The sequence below is a fragment of the Miscanthus floridulus genome, chromosome 9, assembly GCF_019320115.1.
Source record: "Miscanthus floridulus cultivar M001 chromosome 9, ASM1932011v1, whole genome shotgun sequence".
NCBI lineage: Eukaryota > Viridiplantae > Streptophyta > Magnoliopsida > Poales > Poaceae > Miscanthus > Miscanthus floridulus.
In genome coordinates this window covers 79383539-79409347 of record NC_089588.1, presented here as the reverse complement: position 1 = coordinate 79409347, position 25809 = coordinate 79383539, and the positions used below count along the sequence as shown (strand labels likewise).

General features: G+C 46.6%; 1 protein-coding gene and 1 pseudogene across 1 annotated transcript; both read left to right on the top strand.

The window, feature by feature from the left end:
* Window positions 1-5373: 5373 nt before the first annotated feature.
* Window positions 5374-6256, top strand: LOC136482225 (21 kDa protein-like). The gene has a single exon (XM_066479455.1). It carries the CDS (start codon window positions 5421-5423, stop codon window positions 6186-6188), a length of 768 nt encoding a protein of 255 aa, XP_066335552.1. The 5' UTR covers window positions 5374-5420; the 3' UTR covers window positions 6189-6256.
* Window positions 6257-6305: 49 nt separating this feature from the next.
* LOC136480137 (uncharacterized) lies at window positions 6306-17157 on the top strand (annotated as a pseudogene).
* The last annotated feature ends 8652 nt before the right edge of the window (window positions 17158-25809 follow it).

The window sequence follows — 25809 nt, the reverse complement described above, 5'->3', positions numbered from 1 at the left end:
TAGTGGCACTTTGATAACCGCATTCCGATACGAGTTTCACTCCTCTTAATAGTACGACTATCTATCCTAAATGTGATCACACTCACTAAGTGTCTTGATCACTAAAACAAAATGGCTCCTAGATTTTATACCTTTGCCTTGAGCCTTTTGTTTTTCTCTTTCTTCTTTTCCAAGTTTAAGCATTTGACCATCACCATGCCATCACCATTGTCATGATCTTCGCCATTGCTTCATCACTTGGAGTAGTGCTACCTATCTCATAATCATCTTGATAAACTAGGTTAGCACTTAGGGTTTCATCAATTAACCAAAACCAAACTAGAGCTTTCAGGCGGGCGGGCGGGATTTGGGAGGGAGAGGGCATGGGCGCGATTTGAGGGCAACGGCGCGTAGGTAGGTCGAAGACGAGAACAGATTTGGAAGAGAAGGGTCTAGGGTTTCTGTACTCATGGGCCAGGCCAAAATTTGAGCGCGAGGGCCGAATGTAAGTGGGCGCGCGAGCTCAATGTAAGTGGGCGCGTGAGCAAGGTGGGGGCCCTTTTTTAGCGACAGACGGATTGATGCTATACCTGTTTTCAGTGACAGATCGTTCGACGTTAAAGATGATTACCTATAGCGACAGACAATTAATCTCTAAATAGAGAATTAGCATCAGATTGTCTATGAGTTATCTTTAGCGTCAGATCATCTATCGATAAAAAAAGTTTTAGCGTCAGATGTCTGACGGTGATATGATGTTGTGGTGTAGTGGAGGCCCGTGTCTAGACGCCCACGCCGCACTCCATTTTCCACGCTCGCACCAGCACTTCAAGCCCGTGCTCGCACCAGCACGGCCCCTGTGCCAAGGTTTCACGCGCCCATGCGCGGCCCATGCCTCCCACGCCGACAGACCGCGCCTGGGGACCGCTCGTGCCCCCTCCGTCTTTCACACGCATTGCAAGATGTGCAATACCCGGTCTAGTTTTGAAACATTCAGATGCAACATTTGCAAAACATATGTCTAAAAAACAAATGAAACACTTGAAATATGCGTATGAAATACTTGCAAAAAACATGAAAAACACTTGAAACCATTGCAAACATACGTAACATCTGGATAAAACACTTGCAACCAATATGTGAAACATTTGCAACATCCAGATAAACATACTTGGAACATACATATGAAAAAAACAGATAAAACATTGGGAAAAGAAGCTTGCAACATATGTGTACAACCATATGCAACATCCCGATCTACTTTTGCAACATCAATATGAAACACTTACAACATACCCATGAAACATCTGAAACACTTGAAACATATGCTTGCAACATCCGTTTTTCACCCTTCTTCCCGACGACGCAGAGCAGAGTGGGGAACGGCCAGTTCCGGCCAGCCGTCGGCCGAGGATGGTCGTACGGCCTGGCAGCCGCCAGGTGCGCTTGCTCCTGGCTTGGGCCTGACCAGCGACAGCCCCCTCTCTTGGCTGCCTCGCCACACACTGCAGCCGGAAGAAGCCGCAGATCTCGGCGAGGTCGGAGAGGATGCCCGTGAGGAGTGAGGGGCCAATGGCGCGACAACAGGGTGTGGGGACGGGGAGCGGCACACGTTGTGGCGGCCCATCAGGGTGGGCGGCTAGGAGTCGGTGGGGGCTAGATTGAGGAGCGGGTGCAGGAAGCAGCACACGTGCTCTCGTATAAGCAGGTAGCGGCTTTGTTTCCCATCTAGAGGAAGAAGAGGTGCTGACGTTGGAGCCTGTGTGTAAGAGAGAGGGAGGGAATAAGTGGGGTGGGCCAGTTGGGTTGCTGGCTCTTTGGCTCAGGTAGAGGGAGCGAGCCCGTCTGGATGGGAGTCATGGGACGGACGCCCATGACATATCATTATCGTTGTTCTTGCTGCTCCTCTATGCACTCGCCTAGCTTATCACGTCCCTTTCAAGACTTCTTGTTTTAGTAGCTCTTTTTTTTTGCAAATTACACAAGTACAGATGCAGACACTCAACATGCACGCACACTCACCCCTATGAACACACGTACGCAAAGCATGTACAATAACTTTCGTGAACATGTAAAGTTTCACCTGTTTTTGTTCAGAATCTGTGCAGTTGATCCTAGCCCTGCAAATCCGTTAGGACCAAACCTCCTAATCCCAATACCTGGCATGCTTCCATACATGAATTTTGTTGAAATTATTGGTTTTGCTAATTTCGTGTACGTCGGGTAAAACTTGAATTATCGAGTACCTGGAATTTCGGGCAATGCTTTTTCAAGGCCAAAGTCGAGTAGCAATTTCTAATAACCAAAGTTCCAATTACCCAAATCACCCAATCCGAAATTTTGGGTTGCCCCAACGGCCAACCCTAATTGTACTGTAAAGGCAAAGATATATTAAGCTTGTTGTGTTGCGTTTCAGAGCCATTTGTTCTCTCAAAACCTAAGTTGTGATCCATTCATCTAAGAAGGATCCAAAGCAAAAGCAGTTAGTACATCGGTTAATTTGAGCCCTGTTTTGAGCACTGGGCAAAGATTCTTTACCAAGATGTAATATGTTCATGTCGGCCCCATACAAAATATGGCAATAATATCCTGCAGTTCGTCCAATGTTTCGGCCCCATACAACCCTGGAACGCATGCACATTAGTACGTACAAAATCCCATTCTATATTTTATCGCCATTTGACGATCTGCACGATCCTGAAAATGGTACTATACTTGCTCGCAGATCATCATATTCCGGCTGCTGGCAACCAGCAGTTAATTATGACTGATAAAGGGACAAAAGAATCTTGATTCGTTACTGATAGTTTGGAGTATTGTCCTGGCTGTCTTCAGATTGTTGCTGGTTTTCTATACATTGCCAGCTTGTTTAATTAGTTATAAAACTTCGGCGGCAGTATGTCATCAGTATGGCGTGCACAATATCTTAATGGTTCATGCATGATTAAGCTCGTGTATGGTCTTTAATCTAAAAATGTCTCAGCTGTCTCTTTCTTGGAAAAAAGAGCTTGTCAATCATCCATGGGTAATGTTCTGAAAAACGTTTTTTTTCTACTTTATTCTTTTGAGAGAGGGGAATACGACGCCATAGAGGCAATCTCTAATCAGTGGCTCCATTAGCAGAGGAGCTTCACAGCTTGTAGCTCACATGCTGGGGTTCTCACACTTGGTGTGCAACATGTTCAGCAGTCAATTCTTAAAAGTTAGAACCTGATACTCTAGTTATGCATAGCAGCCGTCGGATCTAGCTAGACACATACTTGCACCGTGCAAAGAATAACGTAGAAGATCGTATAGAACCTTAGATGACCCGCTTGAAGTAATTACGCTGAGAGAACAAGATTTTAATTGTAAAAAATTACAATTGACTGTCCCATCTCTTATTGTTAAACATACTGAACATAGTATAACAAGGTTTTAATTTAGCCTAAGCATGATCACTAACTCAAGACTACAGAAATTAGATATTAGGTACTCACCGGTTTTCAGATGCCATCTATATATGTCTTTGTACTCGATGTAGAAGTGACGTAGATGAAGCAAATCCTTAGTCTTACCAAATTGGAGCTTGAACCCCCTGGTCGGTGAAGAACACAAAGTAGATCTACAGTAGGAGCACCTAGACATGGATATCGTGCTTCCAAGACCCTTTTGTGCCTAATAGATCGCTTCTAGGTTGATGTATGCAGGTAACTAGTTTGGGGTGAGCTCCCTCTTATTCATAGCACTGTGGGTCTAGGACCCATGCCAAAAAGGACTTAGAGTTGCCGCGGATCACAACAGTGACTTACCTAATATATTAGGCAATATTTTTGGTGGATTCATTACTTGTGTGCCAAGTTAACATGTTCCAAGATAAGACACCCTCGTTTAGCTAATCAATGATGATACTCATTAGTTTTTTATTCGGTTGCTCACTCTTTGTGGGCCTTTCTAATTTTTTTTATCCAAGTTATAAATTGCGATAATGATAGGCCACGGTCGTCCGTCCGGACGCGGCTCCGCACGAGCGGGCCCCATCTCTCTATGTCTCTCTGAAACAGAAAAACGAATCCCCATTCGCTCATCCTTATTCGCCCGACGCCTGACGCAGCAGCGTGGCCGCTCATTCGTTCGTGCCCCTTCCCTCACCGCACGCTCGTCGGCTGCCGCGCTGTGCCCCACCCCCCGCGCCCCATCGCTGGCCGCGCTACAAGCCTGTCCTAAACAGTTGTGCCGCGCTCGCTCCCTTGTCGTCCGTCTGTCTGTCCGTCTCCCATCGTCGTCATGCACGCCGCTGACCTCGCCATGGCCGCTAGGGTGCATGTGCCGTGGCACCTCAGGTCTTCCCCGGCCAGCCAAGGGTACCCACGAGCGCGGGCAGTGTTGGTGGTGCTCGCACGCCACGGCGCCGCCGCCGGCTCTGACCCCGACGACCAGAGTCGACCGGCCCGGCCTTCCCCTCTCCTATGTTGCATATGTATGTTTCAAGTGTTTTATGCGTTCCAGATGTATGTTGTAATTGTTTTATCTTGATATTGTAAAAGTAGATCGAGGGATGTTGCACATGTTGTATAAGTTGCAAGTGTTTCAGAGGCATGTTGCAAGCGTTTGTTCAAAATATTTCATATGTTTTCAGACGTATGTTGCAATCGTTTTTGATCTGGATGTTGCATATGTTGCAACAGTATATTCCAAATGTTTTCGTTGTTTCAGTCTTATATGTTGCAGTAAGTGGTTTTATGTTGCAAGCTGCAAGTGATTTATTTTGGATGTTTCATGTGTTTCACAAAGATGTTGCAAGAGCATGTTCTAAATGCTTCATCTGTTTTCAATCTTATGTTGCATTCATGTTGCAAGTGTTTTATGTTGTTCGGCTAGGGATGAGCCGGGGTCGGTGGACAGGGCACGCTGCGCGCTGAGAGGCCGACGAAATGGGGTGCTGGGGGCCGGTGGACGGACGTGCTGGGGCCGTCAGACGGGGGTGCTGTAGGTCAAGGCATGCTGGGGGCGTGCTCGTCCTTAACCGCTCCTCCCGGTTCCCCGTGGGTCGCTTGCGCGGAGAGTCGGAGAGAGAGAGGAGGGGGTCAGAGGAAGGACCGACGGGCATAAAGGCGGAGCGGAGCGCACTCGTGGTTGGGGCAAAGACGGACGGGGGTGGGCTGCGCGCTCGTTTGGACGCGCGCGTCCGGGCGCTAGCCACGACCTATAAATTGTGAATAGAGTAAGAGGGCTTCCTACCCTGCTACCCACTTTCGTACATTTTATTCCCACGAGGATAAAATGGTAGATAATTGCTATCCAGACATCGTGATTGCCAGATAAGTATGTCAAGCAGCTATCAGCTCTTATAAATAAATCTTTTTAAGTTTCAAAGCCGCCTCATTTCATATGCATGACACAAGTCATCAACTCCGAGTCTCCCTCCCACACTGATCAGTTAGACAAACGTCACTGGACCCATGGCGGCGCCACAACCTCGAGCGGCCCTCACTATCCACCACCTCCGCCGCCACCTCGTCCTCATCGTGTTCACCGTGGCTGCCGCGGCATCACGAGGCGCTAGCACGCACACAACAGCGGCATCATCCGCACCGAGCGCAGCGACCGAGAGTCCATCGCCGGCGGCGGCGTCCTTCCTCCGCGCACGCTGCGCCACCACGCTGTACCCGGCGCTCTGCTACGACTCCCTCCTCCCATACGCATCCGAGGTCCAGGAAAACCCCGCCCGTCTCGCGCGCGTCGCCGCCGACGTCGCGGCGGCGCGCCTCCGCGCCCTCTCCGCCCGCGTCAAGGACATCCTCCGGCACGGCGGCGGCGGCGCTGAGACGTCACCGGCAGAGGGAGAGGGAGGCGGTGGGCGGCCAAGCGAGATCGCCGCACTGCGTGACTGCGCGAGCACGATCTCCGCCGCGGCGAGCCTCGCGAGGCAGTCGTCGGCCGAGCTCACCAAGCTGGAGCCGGCCGCCGCCGCCGGCACGACGTCGTCGTCGTCGTCCGTGGCAGGAGGTGGGATGAGCAGCAGCAGGCAGGCCAGGTGGGAGGTGTCCAACGCCAAGACGTGGCTCAGCGCCGCTATGGCCAACGAGGGGACGTGCGCCGATGGATTGGTGGAAGCTGGCGCCGCCGCGGCTTCTTCGTCCGCGGGGAAGGAGGTCACCGCCGGCGTGGCGGCCGTGAAGCAGTACACCAGCAACGCCCTCGCGCTCGTCAATGGCATACCAGTGTGAAAGTGTGAAGTGAAGCGTGGGCAATTACTGGTGCCTGTGATAGTGTGGCTTGTGAGTGTTATGAACTTGCCAAGCTGTACAGTGGGGAACGTGGAGTGGATTGGAATTTTCGAAGAAATGTCGAAAATTATTGCCAAGTTGTACAATTGGGAACATGGAGTTGATGAGGATTTTCAAAGAATTGTAAAAAATAATTGCATTATTATTCTTGGTTAGTGACCCCCGTGACCAAACCTGAAGCAAAACACCGAGCCTAGGGCGTGTTTGGTTGACGGCCAAAACGTGTCACATTTTCACATTTTCCGCCGGGAAGGAGGTTATACAACACTCAAAATATTGTTGCAAAAAACTGCGTGGGAAGTCAAAGAACAATACCAAATTCAGCGTAGACATCCGTGCATGCTTTCCAGAGTTTCCGAGGAATTCGAGTACGAACCGGCGTGTAACAAGATCCTGTAACTCACACATGGGTTTCTTCTTGTAAGATGTAACAGTTTGTTTGATGCCGTGTTGTTGATTTGGGCAGCAGCCACCCTGTTGTCCAACGGTAGTTTTGTCTCGTAACGCAGAGATCGCAGATCTCACCTGAGCTCCTAAAAAGTAGTAAAAGGCCATAGGTGTTATACAGAGTTACAAATAAAGTATACGTAATACCAGGTCAGTGTTGTATCATCATTTGTTCTGTCCATGTGCCCAATCCTGACAATTATATACTAGCAGATCATATTCTGCCTGCGGGCAATAAGCAATTGATTAGGACTGGGCAAAAGGACAAGTTATCATATAATTTGTAACTTACACCCCTCCCCTAAGTCTGTAAATTTATATCTCTACTATATCTATACTAATATTAAAGAGTAAAATTTTCTCTTAATTTTTTCATGGTCCATGGTACCCTCTCTCACTATCTGTGTGTCCCTTCACTTCACTCTCTAAAGCATAAAACTCGTAGCTGCTTTTTACTAAAAAAAGTCCACTATACTACTACAGGTTACCCATCACCAAAGGTTCCAAACCCATCATCACCGCCAGGTTTGGCCCCTCGGTAGTGATTTAGTGAAATTCATTGATGATAAGAAAGGTTATCATCGTTGGTTCGAACCAGTCGTGATGGAGTTTCGAGAAATTCCAAAACTAGAGTTTTTTAGTGAAATTCATTGATGATAAGAACGGTTATCATCGTTGGTTCGAACCAGTGGTGATGGATTTTCGAGAAATCCCAAAACTAGAGTTCCCAAAAAATTCCAAAACCAGACCAAAAGATTTCTAATCTGAAGAGGTGTTATTTGAACCTGAGACTTGTACCCTCATACGTAGCTCCCTTAACCACTCCAACCTAAAGTGACTGGTACTTATAGTGCATATACATTTCCCTCGTAGGATTTTGAAATGAATATTTAGGACCCTAAACAAATTCAAATGGAAAAGTCATTAACTACAAAGTTGTAGTTCTTATCGAGATCTACAACTTTGGTTTTGGTTGTTTCACCATCGGAGGTCGTTTCACAAATTTGAATTTCAAATTGTGAGAACTTAAAACATAATTTTAGCACCACAAACGATTTCAAATGAAAAAGTCATCAACTATAAAGTTGTAGTTCTCATCGAGATCTATAACTTTGGTTTTGGTCATTTTTCCATTCGAGATCGTTTGAAAATTTTGAGTTTTAAATTGTGAGAACTTCAAAAGCATGTGGCCCCTAATTTGTTTTTTTTTGCTATTAATGATCACAAAAATCATTGTGACTAACACATGTTTTGCAGCGGCATTACTTTAGTCAGGTCACAATGATGATGACTGATGGGCAATTATGGTTTTCATGCCCCTATTTGATGGTATTTTCGTTTCGGTTTTCAAAGGATGAATATGAAAATTAAGGATCGACTAGTTCTAAGTGTACGTGTTATTTATCATATATTGATTTTAGGACACTCTCTTAATAGAAGATACAATATGAGAGATTTGGTGGAGATGATCTAAGATTGTAAACCGAGGGCTCCTGCTGGAGCATTGCAACTGATGCGCTGGAACGGAGCTAAATGTATCTTTTTGTTGAACCATGTCATTTAAACCAAAAGTATCTCTATTAATGATCACAAAAATCATTGTGACTAACACATGTTTTACATTGGATAGTATGGTGGTGCAATGTTAGCATCAATGCTTCGTGGATGGAGCGTCGGCCTACGTCGACCTCAATTGTGATATACAATCTAAACCTGGTACTTTGCGGCTCACTTTGACTTACTTTTTGCAACGGAATTAAAATGAAAACAGGTGATCAACTATAAATCTCTAAGTGTTAATGGTGACTGGGAATATATGGCAAAACTGTGAATATATGACGCACATGTCAGCTGATCATCTCATGAATATAAAATCAAATAATACTTTGATAAATAATTTATAAGTTCTTGAACCATGTTTCGTTGGTGATATTGAAGTAACAAAGTAAAAATGTACTATATGTTAATTTTCTAGCATCTGAAAAGTTGTATCACATGAGAAAAGCCTACTCGATCAAATGTCAGCTGTGAAATTTTGCTACACGAACCTGTTTTACTTCATGTAAAATTCAAAGCATACAATACATAGTGCTATTGTGTTAGGTCATTTTACATGGAAGTCGTAAATTCAGTAAACAGACTGTACAATTATATGTACACAATAAATAATTTTTTCTTATTTTTAATACAATTCTGACGTATAAGGATTTATTTGTTCCCGTTGCAACGCACGGGCACATTTGTTAGTAAGATATAATTTGGCATGCCATGGTCTCCCAAACTACATTTTGACCATTCATTACTTTGTATTATATCGCTTATGATTATTTGATATTAAATTTGATTACAAATCTAAATATCTAATTATATTAAGTTTGTATTGCAATAGTTGAAAATTGTTGACTAAATTCTTAGTCAAATATAGTAAAGTTTGAATCTTGATATGTAATTACAGTATAAATATTTTAGAATATAAGTGTTCACCAAATATTAATTTTGAATCTCAAGCTACATGCACGCTATATTATTATAAAAATAGAAAAAAGGCTAATAATATTTTAGTTAGATAAGGCCGAAGTATATATATGAGTTATGACCAGTTACAAAAGGCACTAGGCATTCTCTAGACGGTGACCCTTGCCTAGGCGTTTCATATCCATGCATATTTATCTCTAAAAGTCTAAAAGAAAAGAAGAAACAAGAGATCAGTGGGCCAAGAGTTATATTAGGAAGGCCCATAAAAGCAGCACAAGCCCAAATCTGATCAGCAAGCCTGATCCGATGATCCCTAACCTCACCTCACCTCTCACCTTATCCATTTGCTGCTCCAAGCTTGGCTGCACGACTCCAAGTTGCAACTGGAATCGCCGCCCGTTGCCCACATCCCTGCCTCCTCCGCGCTTCTCGCTGCCCTAGGTCCCTGTCTCGTCCGCCTAGCCCATTGTCCCTGCTTCTCCGCCGCCGCCGCGCAACATCCCCGCCTGCTCTGCCACCACCTAAAGTCCCTACCTGGCCGCACCCACCAATATTCTCCTCCCGGCCGCGCTTGCCGCCTCCGCCGCCACCAGCCGTCACTCCCTCACGCAGTGCCGCTAGGGATCTGCAAGCATGTCGCCTATCCTCCGCCTACACCCTTAGGCCAGGCGATGCCCCTCCGCCTAGCGCTTAAGCATGCCTAGGCAAACGCCCAATAGTGCCTTGAGGAACACTGCTTAGGACTCATTTGCCTATGCACGTGCCAGATCACCGTCGCCATCTACGTTTTCCGCAAGTCATGGTGGTAAGGTGATATGATACTGCTGCGAGCAGCGATCCTGCTCTTCGTCCCCGGCATCCTCAAGTGCCTGGAGAAGCCATGGGCCCTCAAGAATGTGACGGTGGCGAGCATCATGAACTCCTCCGACTCACGGCTGGAAGCAACCCTCGACGGAGACGACAGGCCGCAGAAGCAGAAGGACATCTACTCGCAGGAGGAGTACGTGCGTGCAGGCCGCAGCCGAGACCGTCGCCAACCCGGGGCCCCAGCCTGGGGAGCTCTTCGATGACGAGGTGGCCGACCAGCCGTACCACCTCTTCGTGGACCTCGGCCACCCCTACTCCATCCGGCTGCGGAACCTGCAGCTCGTGGCGCCGCGCAACGCGAGAGCCGACGTGCACGGCCTGGTGCGCTCGTCCCTGTCCAAGGCGTTCGACCGCCTCTACACCAAGCACAAGGCGAGCTTCGGCGGCCTGCTGCGTGCCGCCATCGCGCTGGTGACGTTCGTGGTCATCGGCCTGTTCCAGACGTGCCACCGCGGCGTGTACGACCGCGCCGACGTCGTCGTCACCTACGTCCTGCTCGGCTGCACCGCCGCGCTGGAGTTCGTCTCGGCGTGCCTGGTCGTGGCGTCGGGCCTGCCGCCGCCCGACGACCAGCTCGCCCCCTACAACCTCGTCGGCTACCTCGCCCGCAACTAAAGATGGCAGCAGGTCGGGCTTGGGCCCGAAACCCGCGGGTTTCAGACCCAGTGGGGGTGGGTGCGGGTGCAGTTTTTGCCCCGTGGGTTTGCGGGTTCGGGTACCCAAAACGGGGCGGGGCGGGTGCGGGTTTGAGGTCTCCCCCGTGGGTACCCATCGGGGACCCGAAAGTGTCAGGATTAAAAAAGCCCATCAAGTGGTGGCCCATTTACATGTTGACGTGTATATACAAGTGAATCTCCTCGACTCCTAGTCTCGCCTCCAGTAGTCGAGTCGTCGATCGTCGTCTCGTGTTGGCCCTTCACATTCCGCCGCTCTCTGCACACTCTCATAGGTTTAGGGTTTTATCTCGGCAGCGCCGCAGCCGCTGTCCGTGACTCCGCCGGACGCCGGACGCCGGACGCGCCAAGCTGTCTCTGCTCTACCGTCCATCCGTTCGTGCCGTACCACGCTGCACAGGGTCATGGATCCACGGTGAGAGAGACGATTTGACTGCCACTGGTCTATGTATCTGTTCGTCATTTGTCAATAGTCGATAATGAATTAATGATGTATTTTCTTCCAGGCAGGGGCAATGGCTACGCAAGGTACCAGTGGATCTGGTGCTGTTACCCGTGCACGTGCGACTGCCTTGATAGGAACAGGTGACTCGGCTGCACCTCCATCTGATTTGGCTACAGTAGCAGGTCCAGGTGGACCAGCAGGTACTGAAGATGTGATACAGATAGATGATGATGTTCGTGTTGGTAGTAAGAGAAAGCTAAAATCTGAAGTTTGGTTAGAGTTTGATAGGATTGAGGTAAATGGGGTTTGGAAAGCTAAATGCCAATGGTGCAAGAAATTGTTATCAGGAGAGACAAGAAATGGTACAAACAGTTTGAAAAAACATCTTCAAATTTGTGACGATAGATCTTGTAGAAAAGGTCTACAACAGTCTACTCTTAAGTTAACTCCAAACCAGTAAGATGGGACTGTCACTATTGAAAAATATGTCTTTGATCAAGATGTTGCTAGGAAGGAACTTGCCCTTATGATTATTGTCCATGAGTACCCTCTTTCTATGGTTGACCATGTTGGATTTAAAAAGTTTTGTGCTGCGTTACAACCACTATTCAAAGTAGTGTCTAGAAACACAATCAGGAAGGACATTTTCACAATGTATGAATTACAGAAAGAGAATATGGTGAAGTACTTCAGAAAATTGAGTTCCCATGTTGCTGTTACTACTGATCTGTGGACTGCAAACCATCAAAAAAAGGGCTACATGGCTGTGATAGCACATTTTCTTGATGATGACTGGAAGTTGAAAAGCTTACTTATTAGGTAATATTGTATTAATCAAGTTTGTGTTCATAAATGGCTGCCTTGTTTTTCATGTGTTCCTCATTATGTTGTATTTTTTTTTGTAGGTTCATTTATGTTCCAGCCCCACATACAGCAGAAGTCATCACTGATGTTCTTCATGAAGTCCTGCTAGATTGGCACATTGAGAGAAATTTGTCCACCATTACTCTTGATAATTGCAGCGTCAATGACAACCTTGTCAAGCAAATGATTGGAACTACTAATGATGATCTTGCAAAGAACATGGCTGTCATGCAAGGCAAGTTGCCACTCTCTTCTTGTATGTTGAATGGTCAATTAGTTCATATGCATTGTGCTGCCCACATATTAAATTTAATTGTGAAAGATGGAATGAGTGTCATGGAGAAGGGGATTGACAGTATACGTGACAGTGTTGGATTTTGGTCAGCCACTCCTAAAAGACATGAAAAATTTGAGAAAATGGCAGTGCAAATGAAAGGCAAATATGAAAAAAGAATAGCTCTTGATTGCAAAACTAGATGGAATTCCACATATACTATGCTTAGCAATGCACTTTTGTATCAAGATGTTTTTGAACGCTTGGCTTCCAAAGCTCCATGTGTTCCAAAAGCAGAAGATTGGAAGTTTGCTAGGGATGTTTGTGATAGATTAAAGATGTTTTATGATGTAACAGAGTTACTATCAGGCACTAAATATGTCACAGCCAACCTTTTCTTTCCTAAGATCACAAACATTTATTTGACTATTAGGAAGTGGACAAATAGTGGTATACCCAAGGTAGAAGAAATGTCTACTAGAATGAAAGCAAAGTTCAACAAATATTGGTCAGATGTCCATGGTTTAATGGCTGTTGCGGCTGTCCTAGATCCCAGGTACAAATTACAGCTGTTGAGTGCTCTTTTTAATAAAATACATGGCAATGAAAGTACATCAAAGGATGCTGTTCACAAAGTGAAGGATATGCTATGCAATTTGGTATTGGAATACCAAGATCCAATGGAGGATGTTGCCACAACCGATGGTACTCAAACTAGGCTAAGAAGTACTCAAACCATGGATGGTGAAGATTGGATTGACGCTTTTGATGATTACATATCAAAGCAACCAACAGTGACCTCCACTTATGTACGCACAGAGTTGGATTTGTACTTGGAGGAGCCATTGCTGCCTAGGACACAAGAGCTGGATATCATAATGTGGTGGCAACATGCTGGACTCAAATATCCTACTTTGCGAAAAATTACACGTGATGTCCTTGCTATTCTAGTGACAACAGTGGCATCTGAATCAGTCTTCAGTACTAGTGGGAGAATAATCAGTCCACATCGCAGTAGGCTTGCACCATCAATGGTAGAAGCACTTATGTGTATGCAAGCTTGGTCTCGTGCCGACATGATAGGTAAATGATCTGTGATCTATTGCATAATTGCAAGTGAACATGTTTATTTCTTGTAAGTACTAATATCTAATTTATAAACACTTTGGCACTGTAGGGTCTCAGTCTTGTTTTGTTAGTGCTTTGATGACTTGTCTTGATGAAGAAGAGGAAGAAATGGTATTCCTATTATTTTTCCATATTCTAGTTGTGATGAATCGATGATTTAGTTCTATATAATATATAGTATATATACTGATCTATTCTCTGTATCTTTACTTTGCAGGATGTACCAGCTTCCACGGTTATTGATGAATGATGATGATTGACGATGATGGCATGAAATGAAGATGAAGGCCTTCTGAAAATTCTTATTTATATAATAGAGTAAATTGCACCGTTGGTACCTAAACTATTGGATGTTTCACAGATGGGTACTCCGACTAAAAAACGTAACTTCTGGGTACTGGAACTATACTTTTTGGTATCCAACGGTACAAACCTGGCCACGCAGGCACCAGCATCCGACGTGGACATGCCACCGTGGACAGTAGATGCTGGCCCCTTGGCATTTTTGTGATAACCCCCTCCCCCAATCCTGACTCTTCTCACTCACTCTCTCACTTCCCGTCGTCTCTTTCCCCAATCTCCCTCGGCGCTTGAGCAGAGAGAGGAAGCCGCCGGGTCCTTGAGGATCACGTCGTGGTCGGTGCCGAGCGTGGCCGTTAGCGCCGCCGGACTCCGCACCTAGAGCGCGCAGTAGTCCATGTTGGCGAGGAGCCACCTGTGTGGGTTGGTGCTGAACGAGTCCACTGCCTCGGCGCCCACGACGACATGGCGGAGCTCCGGGCACATGCTCGCGATGCTTGGTAGGCCGCGTCCAAGTGCACCCACACGCCTCGCCATGCCACGGCGGCGCACAGCCCGCGGAGAGGGTCGACCGCCGCAGTCGGGGTGGTCCCCACAGTCGCAAACAGGAACAGCGGGATCCTGCCCGTGGCCTCATCGGGGCGCACCGCCATGGCCAACGCCCTAGGCGAGAGAGCGAAGCCAGTCTCCCTAGACATTGGTATCTCGCGGCAGTTTCCCCGACAAATGCTAGCGATGCGTGCGACCTTCTAGAATGAGAAGTGGGTGCCGCGCGGGTCACCGACGGACGCAGGCCGCAACAATTCCTTCTCCGGGCCGTCCAAGGAGCAGTGCAGTGGCGGTGGCGTTTCCGCCGATCCAGGCAGAGGCAGGCGCACGAACCTGGCGGGTGCGATGAAGGAGGAGACGAAGGCGGCGAGGCAGGGGACAGGAAGAGGTGGTGCCGCGACCTCGGCGAGGGCAGCCACCGGTGGGGCCCTGGCGCGCGCGCTGCGCGGCCGCAGGTAGGGCATGGTTCCCAACGGCAGCTCGCCTGTGGCGGCGTGCGCGGTGCGTGCGAGCGGGAGCTCTGCTCCGCCTGTCCCATGGCGAGCGAGCGCTGCCGCCGTCGACGTGGGCGCGGTGCTGCAGGGAGCTGCGCGTGCACCTACATCTGCTCGCTGGGCACCGCCGCCTTGCCCGCAAGCCCAGGCTTTTCTTCCCACGCTGCCTCCCTCTGCTCCTCCCCACGCAGGCTCCCGTGCCCGCCTCCTGCTTCCCCGACGCCGCCGCTGCGGCCTACGGCGCAGCACCCGGCCGATGGGGCCGCCCCGGGCGTCATCGCGCACCTCATGGGCCTGGACTCCTGGCCGGCCACTGCCGCGCCGCTGAGACCGCAGAAGCAGAAGGAGGTGGCGTCACGCCTGGATTGGGGGAGGGGTTATCATAAAAATGCCAAGGGGCCAGCGTCCATTGTCCACGGTGGCGTGCCCACGTCGGATGCTAGCACCTGCGTGACCAGGTTTGGACCGTTGGATACCAAAAAGTATAGTTCCAGTACCCAGAAGTTACGTTTTTTAGTTGGAGTACCCATCTGTGAAACACCAAATAGTTTAGGTACCTGTAGTGCAATTTACTCTATATAATAGTATATTAATAGTCCTATTCTCATTTTTACGTTTCAAGAAACTATAGTACTCTACTGGTAGTCTGGTACTGCAGTATGCTCATGCACGTGCACTTGCCTTGGGCCATTGGCCTTGGATTGTTTTAAATTTTTTAATTGTTCATGGACAATGGAATGACCTTGAGTGCATGTTAATTATCTCCAATTCAGACGTAATTGTGCATGTGCTTGACCATGGGTGCTTGTTATCTTCATTTCAGACGTTTAGTACTTCATATGCGGCACAATTGTTGTAAAGTTCGCGGGTTTCGGGGACCCGCCGGGTTCGGGGCCGGGGGCAGATCTTCACCCGTCACAGGTTTTGGGTCGGGTTCGGGTAGTGTTGTCGGGTCTCGGGTGCGGGTCCGTGGACTATTGACCCGACCCGTTGCCATCTTTACCCGCAACGAGAAGCACCCATGGTTCTGGGGTCTCGCCCACCTGCTGGGGGCCAGGGTCCAAGCAAACCAAGCAACAGCTGCCCGAGCCGTCCCTCGGCGTCACCAGCCTCGTCTACGACCACGTCGCCGGCGGGTGGAAGGATTACATATTGAAGCCTACTCCAACTGCCAGTGTGGGAGCCTACCGGCAGTTCAACGACATCCGCGGCCAGCGGACTCTGGACAGGGAGGGATGCCGCGGCCGGAGGGCCATCGAGGAGAGCCTCCGGATGCCCTTCGACGACAGCGTCCTCGTCTGGTACCTCTCCACGGAGTTCTGCTACTTCGACCACGTGGACACCGGCAACGACGCCACCCGCCACAGCAGGATGGTGTCCAACTACATGGCGTACCTGCTGTTCGTGAAGCCGGAGATGCTGATCCCTGGTGCAAAGGTGCAGGCTCTTCAGGGCAACCTACCACGAGCTCAGTAAAATGCTCAAGCCGCCGCCAGAGGATGAGGAAACGGTAGAGGTAGAGCCGACGGAGAAGAAAGCACCTCCACCAAGGGCCAGGAACGAGATGGTGCGGAAGGTGATCCAGAAAGTGAAGCCCACCATCGGTCTCGGTCTCGGTCTCGGCTCGGAAGATCTTGTTCACAAGGCCTGGGCGGTCGCCCACGAGCTCATGGAATTTGCTGAGGACAAGAAACAGGACTTCATCCAGAAGTGGAAGAACTTAAGGGCGGTCGTGCGTTCTGCCAGGGAGAAGGCAGACCAACTGATCATCGACGTCGATAACACAACAAGGCAGACCAACTCACGGAGGGCGGCAAGAAGACTTTCAAGGAGATGGCGGCGGTGTTCATCAGGGAGGCAGAGAACTTCATCAGCGAGGCAGAGAAGTTCATCAGCGAGGAGAGAAAAAAGAAGCGAACGAAGGAGGAGGAGAAGATCACGGACCTCTTGTAATCTGCCAAGAAGATGGCAGAGTTCGTCCAGGAAGAGGAGAAGACGGTGGTCGCGGTCAAGGAGTTCACCAAGACGGCTGAGGAGGTCATCGAGCAGGTGGGAAAGGAGGAGAAGCTCAAAGACCTCATGCTAATGATTCGAGGCAAGGAGCACGCCGATGACAAGCAGATGTGGGCGGTGATCCAGGGCGTGTGGGTGGAGATGTTCTGCTTCTCCGCCGGCCGCTGCCGCGGCCCGCGGGTACCTGCATGCCAAGAGCCTGGGCAAAGGCGGCGAGTACCTCTCCTACGTCTGGCTCCTCCTGTCCTACACGGGGATGGAGACCATGCCGGAGAGGATGCAGAGGCCGGAGCTGCCCGCGGTTGGGGACACCGGAGCTCTGGTAAAGACACCCACGGATGAGGACATGGACGACCCCGTCGGTGATCAGAACGTTTGATGGACGGACAAAACAGCGCGCTGTTGAGTGATGAACCGTGGAGATTGCATGGTCTCGTGGTGTTTCTGGTTGCCCTTGATTTCTCCACGAATTTTTTGTTTCCTCAGTCGATCGGTCTGTTTCAGGGATGTGCGCTGATACGTAAAAAACGATTTTGAGCAACGGTTCAAATTTTTTATAGGGACTGCTGGTGATGGAGCCGTCTCTATAGTGGCGTGCTCGGGTACCCAGACACCAGCCACCCCTACAAATGGAACAACAGGGGCGGCTGGTGATACGAGCCGCCCCTACAAATGGGGTCTAATTTGTAGGGGCGGCTCAATCACCAGCCGCCCCTGGAGTTGCTATTTGTAGGGTCGGCTGGTGATTGAGCCCCCTACAAATGCCCCCGTATATATAGCTCCGATTTGTAGGGGCGGCTCAATCACCAGCCACTCCTACAAATGACCCACATATAAAACAGCTGCATCACCTTCTTCCTCCTCGGGTCACTCACTCCAACCCGTGAAAGAAAGATGGAGAGGCCTTGGGCACCTTTCAAAAATTGTTGTACTAAGGGGGAAATGTTTTGATCTCAAATCCTTTGGTGGAGAGGTTGTAGAATGTAAGAAAATGCTATTCCACACTTTTTTTTGAAGTTTTAATGGTTGGTTAGTGAGTAAATAGAGTTTTGTTTCTCTCTCTCTTCTATAGTGCTTGAGCTACTTATGAAGCAAATTAGACCCAAGTTTTAAATGTACTAGGGTAAATTAGGGAGGGGAATAAGATCATACCCTTATTTGGTCCATGTTTCTTGATTTTAGTGAATAATTAGTTAGTTTTATGGATATTTCATGTGCATGTGGATCTAGATCTAGGGTTTGATTTTTTTATTAATTTTGTTTTTGTAAATTTATGTTTGATGAAATTGGATTAGGGTTTGTAAGAAAGATATTGGGTAAAGTATAATTGTTGCTAATTGTTGTCTTTAAAATTGTTTATTGTAATTAATAAATATGTATTTTATTTTTTTATGGATAAATGTGCCATCAATTAATTTTCCTCTACCATGGTGTGTTTGTATGCTTCATGTAATTATATTAGATTTATATTCATATATATCTGAAGTATATACAATTATTCTCAAGTAATTATTAATTTGTTTCATTTATATATATATTTGAATAAGTAGTCCTTTAATGTTTGTTTTGTTGTTGTTGTAAAAGATGGAGTACAAGAACTCTTGGATGTATGGTTCGTTAAGGTTCAAGGCAGGTTTCCGTGAAGAAGTGGATAAATTTATTGAAGCCACAAAGAAGCATACAACAACATTGAAAGAGAATAAGGATACAATTATTTACCCATGTAAATATTGCAAGAACCGTATGGCATGGACAGATGTGACTATCATCAGATCACATTTGATTATGCGAGAATTTGTTGAGGACTACATAGTGTGGATTCATCATGGTGAAACGGTTATTGTTAACGACGAGGATGAGGACGAATACGACGACGAAACCATAAAATCTCTGTCCCAATATTCAGCAGAGCTTGATGCACGAATGGATTTTGAGTTTGGCAATGAACAAGGTGGTGATGCTGGTGGTTGGAATGGTAACGACGAAGGTGGTGCCAATAATGATGATGGAGCATGTGTCGGGGATGAAGATGATTTGGAGGACATGATTCGAGCCCTTGGACCAAAGATTTTACTAAATAGCCCGAAAGGTCTAGAAAATTTGGAAAGGGTAACAAAAGCATCGAAGGAGACTGTATATGGTGTTGAAAAGGGCTGTCTAACACATTGGACATTGCTACATTTTGTGCTTGAGTTGCTCATCCTGAAGGCTAAGTACGGCTGGTCAGACTGTAGTTTCAATGATCTATTGTATCTCCTGTCATGGGTGTTGCCACAACCAAACTCAATTCCCGCCAACACATACCAAACGAAGAAGGTCATAAGTCCATCGACAATGGTAGTTGAAAAAATCCGTGCATGCCCCAACCACTGTATACTTTTTCATAGCGAAACGTTCAAGTCATTGGATAAATGTCCCCAGTGTGGGGCCAGCCGATACAAGAACAATGACCTTTACGGTGGGAACGAAGCCTTCATAGGGAAAAAGAGGAATAAGAAGGGTCCAAAAAAGGTGGTACAAGAACTCAACCCCTAGAGGACACTCCATTAGGCAACGATGCAAAGCAGAGAAGAATTCCTACCTTAGTAATGTGGTACCTGCCAGTGACCAACCGCTTGAGACGTATCTTCCTAAACCCTAAAGAAGCCGCACTCATGACATGGTGGGATGATGAGCGCAAGGTGGATGATGATAAGATTGCACACCCGGCTGATTATAGTCAGTGGCAAAGGTTTGATGAGAAGCACAAAGAATTCAGCGATGATCCAAGGAATGTAAGGTTTGGCTTGAGCACCGATGGAATGATTCCCTTCAATGAGAGGATGAGCGACCACAACACATGGCCAGTTATCTTGACCATGTACAACATCCCAACTTGGTTGTGTCAAAAGAGAAAGTACCTTCTCCTCACTATTCTTATTTCTGGCCCTAAACAACCAGGCATTGATATAGACGTGTTCCTCGAGCCTTTGATGCAAGACGGGACCTTCTCCTCACTATTCTTATTTCTGGCCCTAAACAACCAGGCATGGGGAGCTGATGTACGATGCGTTCCAAAAGAAGAACTTCATATGTAGAGCAATAATATTTGTTACTGCCAATGATTACCCCGCATTGTTTGCTTTGTCTGGACAGATCAAAGGAAAGACGGGATGCTTGGTTTGCTTGGATGGTACTACATGGGTGTACCTGGATGCATCCAAGAAGATAGTTTACCTAAGGAACCAACACTTCTTAAAAACAAGTCACAAGTACCGCAGCAAATTGTTCTTTAGATTTTATGACAATGCCTCGGAGATTGAACCCCCTTCGGAGAGACGTCATAACGGAGAACACGTGTACAGAATGGTGAAAAACATACGTGTCGTCTATGGAAAGAAGAATCTAGATGGGACGAATAGAGATAGAAGCACGCCTCCTGTCGAAGGCGTACCTTTCAAGAAATAATCGATCTTCTTTCAGTATCTTCCTTATTGGCCAAACTTGGAGGTCCCCCATGCCATTGATGCTATGCATGTGCAGAAGAATGTCTTTGAGAGTCTCATTGCTACCTTGATGGACACAGGCAAGTCAAAGGATGGTCTGAAAGCATGGAAAGACATGGTGCAGCTAAACATGATGCCATAGCTTCACCCGATACCTGGGGCTAATGGAAAATACACTCTGCCCGCGGCGTGCTTCAACCTAACACCATACGAGAATAGAGCTATATGCACTTTCCTGAGGGGGATCAAAGTCCCAACTGGGTTTTCAGCAAATGTTAAGAAGCTAGTGTCGATGAAGGACTTGTCAATAACACACTGCAAGGCTCACGATTGCCATGTGATGCTGACAGTGTTTCTACCTATTGCAATCAGGGCTATAAAGCCAGAGTTCTTGAAAATGGCCATCACCCGCATGTGCTACTTCTTTTCGAAGATCTCACAAAAGATGATTGGCAAGCAAGAGCTGAGTGACCTACATGAATTAGTGGTGGAGATACAAAACCAACTGGAGATGTGTTTACCTCTTGCTTTTTTTGATATAATGCCACATCTCATGATTCACATGGTTCATCAGATACAGGCGCTGGGCCCTTGCTACTTGCATGAAATGTGGTCCTACGAGCAGTTCAGGTCGGTTCTAAGTCAATACGTGCATAATCGAGCATACCTAGAGGGCTCCATGATAGAGGGTTATAGTACTGAAGAAGTCATCGAATGCTGTCAAGAGTACCTAAAAGTACAGAAAGGGATTGGTAAACCCGATTCTCGTCACAAGGGTAGGCTGGCTGGGAAGGGCACCAGTGGTAGAAAAATGTTCATCGACCATGATTACAAAGAGGTGAGTCGGACGCATTACAATGTCTTATAGAGTACACAACTAATGCAACCGTACATTGATGAACACTTGGCTATCATTATGGCGGAGAGAAATGGCCGTTCCGATGATTGGGTCATGAAACAACACAAGGAACGGCTAACTACATGGTTGAAGGACCAAAACATACCACCTAGAGAAACCACAGACTCTATTACCATCAGTAGGTTGGCAGAGGGGCCATCGAGACAGGTGACATCTTGGAATACTTATGAAATCAATGGGTATACATACTATACCCCTACAAAGGATAGTAAATATGTGAACCAAAACAGTGGCATTCGAATAGAGACTCTCGATGGATTGGGAAGAAAGATCCAATACTTTGGCATCATTGAAGAGATATGGGAACTTGACTATAGAAGGGATATAACGGTGGCCCTGTTTTGATGCCGCTGGATCAAACAACACCAACTGAACGAGATCAGATTGAGAGTCCTGGACCTCAAGAATCTCGGCTACCAAGATGACCCTTGGGTGCTCGCTTCACGTGTCGCACAAGTTTTCTATATGTCTGACCCACAAAGTAACCTCCCCCTGAAGAAGAAGACAAAGCACGTGGTTGCCTCCGAGAAACAGCACATTATTGGAGTTGATGGCGTAGACGATATTGAAGCTTACAATAACTACGATGAAATGCCGCTATTCATAGACTTTCCTAAGAAGATCAGTGTTGTGGAAAAGAACCTCCCCAAAGACATATGGCCATGGGAACGAAAAGGTGTCAAGGGGAAGTCATTACAGCGGGCTAGCTAGTTGTTGAACGTGGAGTGTTTGTGTAAGTGTATGTTTGTAAGACTTTATTTATGCATGCGTGTGAGACTATATATTTATGTACGTGTGTAAGACTACATATTTTTGTATGTGTGTGAGACTACATTTATGCATGTGTGTGAGACTACCCTTTGCAACATCTAGATTACTCTATTTGAACATCCACTCTATTACTACTAAAACTTTATGAAATCACTTAACACTTTATGAAATAAAAAAAATTCAAATTTAAAAAAATGACAAGTTCGAACGAGATTTTCAACCATTAAATGATTTCAGCTGAAAAAATGATGAATACCAAAGTTGTCATTTATTGAAATTCAAAATTTCAACTGTTCAAAGTTGGTTAAATGAAAATATGATCAAAATAAAAGTTGTACATATTGATGAGTTCTACAACTTTAGTATTCATAAGTTTTTCATTTGAAATCATTTACTCTTTCAAAATATTATTTCAAGTTAAAATTGTTTGAATTTCAAAATTTGAATCGTTCAAACAAAGTCACATGACAAGATGACCAAAATAAAAGTTGTACATGTTGATGAGTTATACAACTTTTATGTTTACAACATTTTCATTTTATTTCATTTAATGTCATAAAATTGTAGTTGAAGTTTTAAAATTCAAATTTTTAATTTTTGTTTTTTTCTTTTCTATATTGTTTTGACTACAATTGTTTATATATATTTCTTCATATATAGAATAATACAAAATATTATATTTGTGCATATACACAATTGTTTTTATATTACTTTATTTTGGTCACAATTGTTTTATATATGCACAATTGTTTTTAAAATACAGAATTAATAATTTTAAAAAATAAAAAATATTTGTAGGGGCGGTTGGATCTGAAACCGCCCCTACAAATGCATTTGTAGGGCGGCTGGATCAGGAACCGCCCCTAAAAATACATTTGTAGAGGCGGCTGCATCAGGAACCGCCCCTACAAATAATCCCGACTATAAAACTGAGGGCGCACGGGTGTTGTCTGCTGTTGGGCGCTCTCTTCTCCTCCGATGCCGTCAGGCTGCCCCGCCAACGCCAGCCCGCGCCCCTTCCCCGCACCCGCACGCCCCATCTCTGCACCCGCGTGCCCCCTCCCCGCACCCGCGCCCCCTCTCAGCACCCGCGCGCCTGCTCCTCCCCGCCCTAGGGTTTTCGTCCGGCCGGCGGCGTGCCTCCCTAGGGTTTCCACCGACGGGCGGCCTCCGCGCACTAAGTGTAGGAAGACCCAATACACAGTCCCTCTCTTTCCCTCTGCTTCCGCTCCATTCACACGCGCGCCACCTCCACAGGCCCCGCCGCTGGCGCCCGCCCGCTCGCCTCCACACCACCGCCCCCGCCGGCTGCCCGCCCCCGGACACCGCCCGCCCCGGTGGCTGGCCCCGGCCGGCCGGCCGCCCCAGGACAGCCCGTGCGGGGAGTTTCCCCTGTGCAGGTCGCCCGCCCCAGGACCTGCTCCAGCTCTGTTTCGTGTGGTGGTTGACGGCTGTCTTCAACCTATGCGCGCCGCCGGCACCTCGTCTCCAGCCTCCACTAGTCCCCGCCACATCTCGATCTGCTGGAGGAGCTGAGCCCACCAGTGACGAACTCCCCGCCCAGATCATATCTGTCCAATCCGACGTGCGACTCCCGCCAGATGCTCATTTTCCTCACCCTTTCTCTCCCTCTTGTCTATTGCGTGCATACAAGAACGTCTCCAGTAGGATGAATGGTTAGTGAGCAAAACTGAGTTGACTTGAATCAGTTGAGAAAAAAAAAGGTAGACACTGCATATATGATTTAAGATGTAAATTGAAAACTGAGTTGACTTGAATTAGTTGAGGTTCAGATAAATGATTTCAAGACTGCAGTATGTGAAAAGTATTTTGGACTAGGTACCCTAAAATGTTGACAGGGAAAATGACATGCATTAGCCACTCTGTGGACACTGTACAGGTTTGGAGTTCAGGTATCCATTTTATTGAAGACACTAAAACTTAACATTTAAAGTAACTGCAGGAGTGTAATGCTTTTGTTTTTATGAATCATGATTAACGCCAAATCCCTGTTCTCCAGATGCACCTGCCATTTCATCATATGTCAATGTAATAGGAACAACCTTTGTGATTAGCAGTCTGCCTTTTTCGTTGACTATCCAGAGAGGCAGGAGCCAAGAAGTTAGGCAAAATGGTACCAAGGCCACACAGGCTAGTAGAGAGTATAGTGCCTGAGCATCAGACATATCTTTTTCTTTAAACAATTACCAGTTGATTCACATGCACGCCGGACTCGCGAGTGTGCCACTATCACACACTTATGAAGAGATCGCTGAAAGAACTTGCATTTGTGTAACTCCTGCTCACCAGGATTTTAAGCCTGATGGGTGGAGTTGTACCTTCGTGTCTCCACCATCACACAAGAGGCGGTTACTGAGCATTAGGAATATTGTCTGTAGACTGTTTGAGAAGTATTGAACATTCGACAATCTGCCAACACCTAAGAGCATCTTTGTAGAATATGTGCCTGCATCAACCCATTTTAATATATCTTCATATTATTGTCATAGATAAGGAATTTTCTTGTCAACTGAAAACAAATTACATCTCAGTGCCTGTGGTTTATAAATGTAACAGGTGCAGGATTATTTGAATCACTTCTTTCCTCTTTTATCTTGTATGGTTTCTGAGAATTCTGGTTTGTTATAGTGCAGCAGTGGTCCAGTGGCCCAATGATAGACTTTTAGCATAGGCTTCGACATAAGCCTGTATCTTACAGATTTGATTGGTTTGCTGTACCTTTTAAGTTGGTTTCTTTGCAAGTTTGTTAGCTAATAGATTAGCAAAGAATTGATTCTATTAGGTTGTCAGGGGCGACTGTTTTAAACCTTCTGATCACCTCTTGAGATTAAGTGAGAATAGATCAAGAAACACCCCTATAATTTATACCTCTCACCTCTCATGCTTCTCCCTGTTCTCCTGAACCTCTCTGTAGTCTGCGACTTAAACTACTGTGCTCCAATGGCACTTTACTACAAGTTGTCACAGTCCATCTTTCCTCTAACGAATGTTTATCACTCCATGAACAAACTACCATAATACATGTGCACAAATTGGAGCAGCTACTCGTATGTTTAACGAATATCCTTGGCCACCACCAACTACTTTGTTCTTTCATGTGTCATTATTGAACCTTCATTTTCCTTATGTAGAATGAGAAACTCCACACAATTAGACATCTATGCAACCTCCTAGCCTTCTATATATGATGAAATAATCTTTGATTAGTTTCTACTATTACTATATTTCTCTTCTCTCTTCTCCCTTCTACTCACCTCTCTTCTCTATTCTCCTCACCTCTCTTACTACTCCTACTCCTCCTCCTCTTACTACTCCTACTACTACTCCTCTTACTACTCCTACTACTCCTCTTACTACTTGCTACTCCTAAGTGGCCGGTGCTCTTTCTCTACTACTACCACTCTACTGCTACACTTACTCTATTCTACTACTTTCTACTTACTACTACTACTTGCTACTTCTAGCTACTAACTATTGGTTGTTGTTGCTTTTTTTGCCAAATCTCCCAGGACTCGTCCAGGACTTGTTGTCCTGTCTTTTGTCATCAGCTGCTGCACTATGTTTGTTAAGCAGCTGTTGCTTTTTTTTGGCCAAATCTCCCCTCTGCTCTCCTCTCCTTTGTTTTGCCGATGATGAAATTGTCCAAGTCCATACATTATATGGAATATGAGCTGATGATCAATAACTTGTGAGGAACTTGGCATCATTAGCAGCCGCCCCTACATTACCTTCTCCTCTCTTCTCTGTTATGATACCTTGATGCTCCAAGTTCAAGATCAGATGATGATTGACATGTTTCTGAGGCCTCTACTACTGTTACTTCTCATTTTTTGAC

Coding starts and splice junctions, on each gene's coding strand:
- LOC136482225 (XM_066479455.1), top strand. CDS start 5,421: ATGGCGGCGCCACAACCTCGAGCGGCCCTCACTATCCACCACCTCCGC.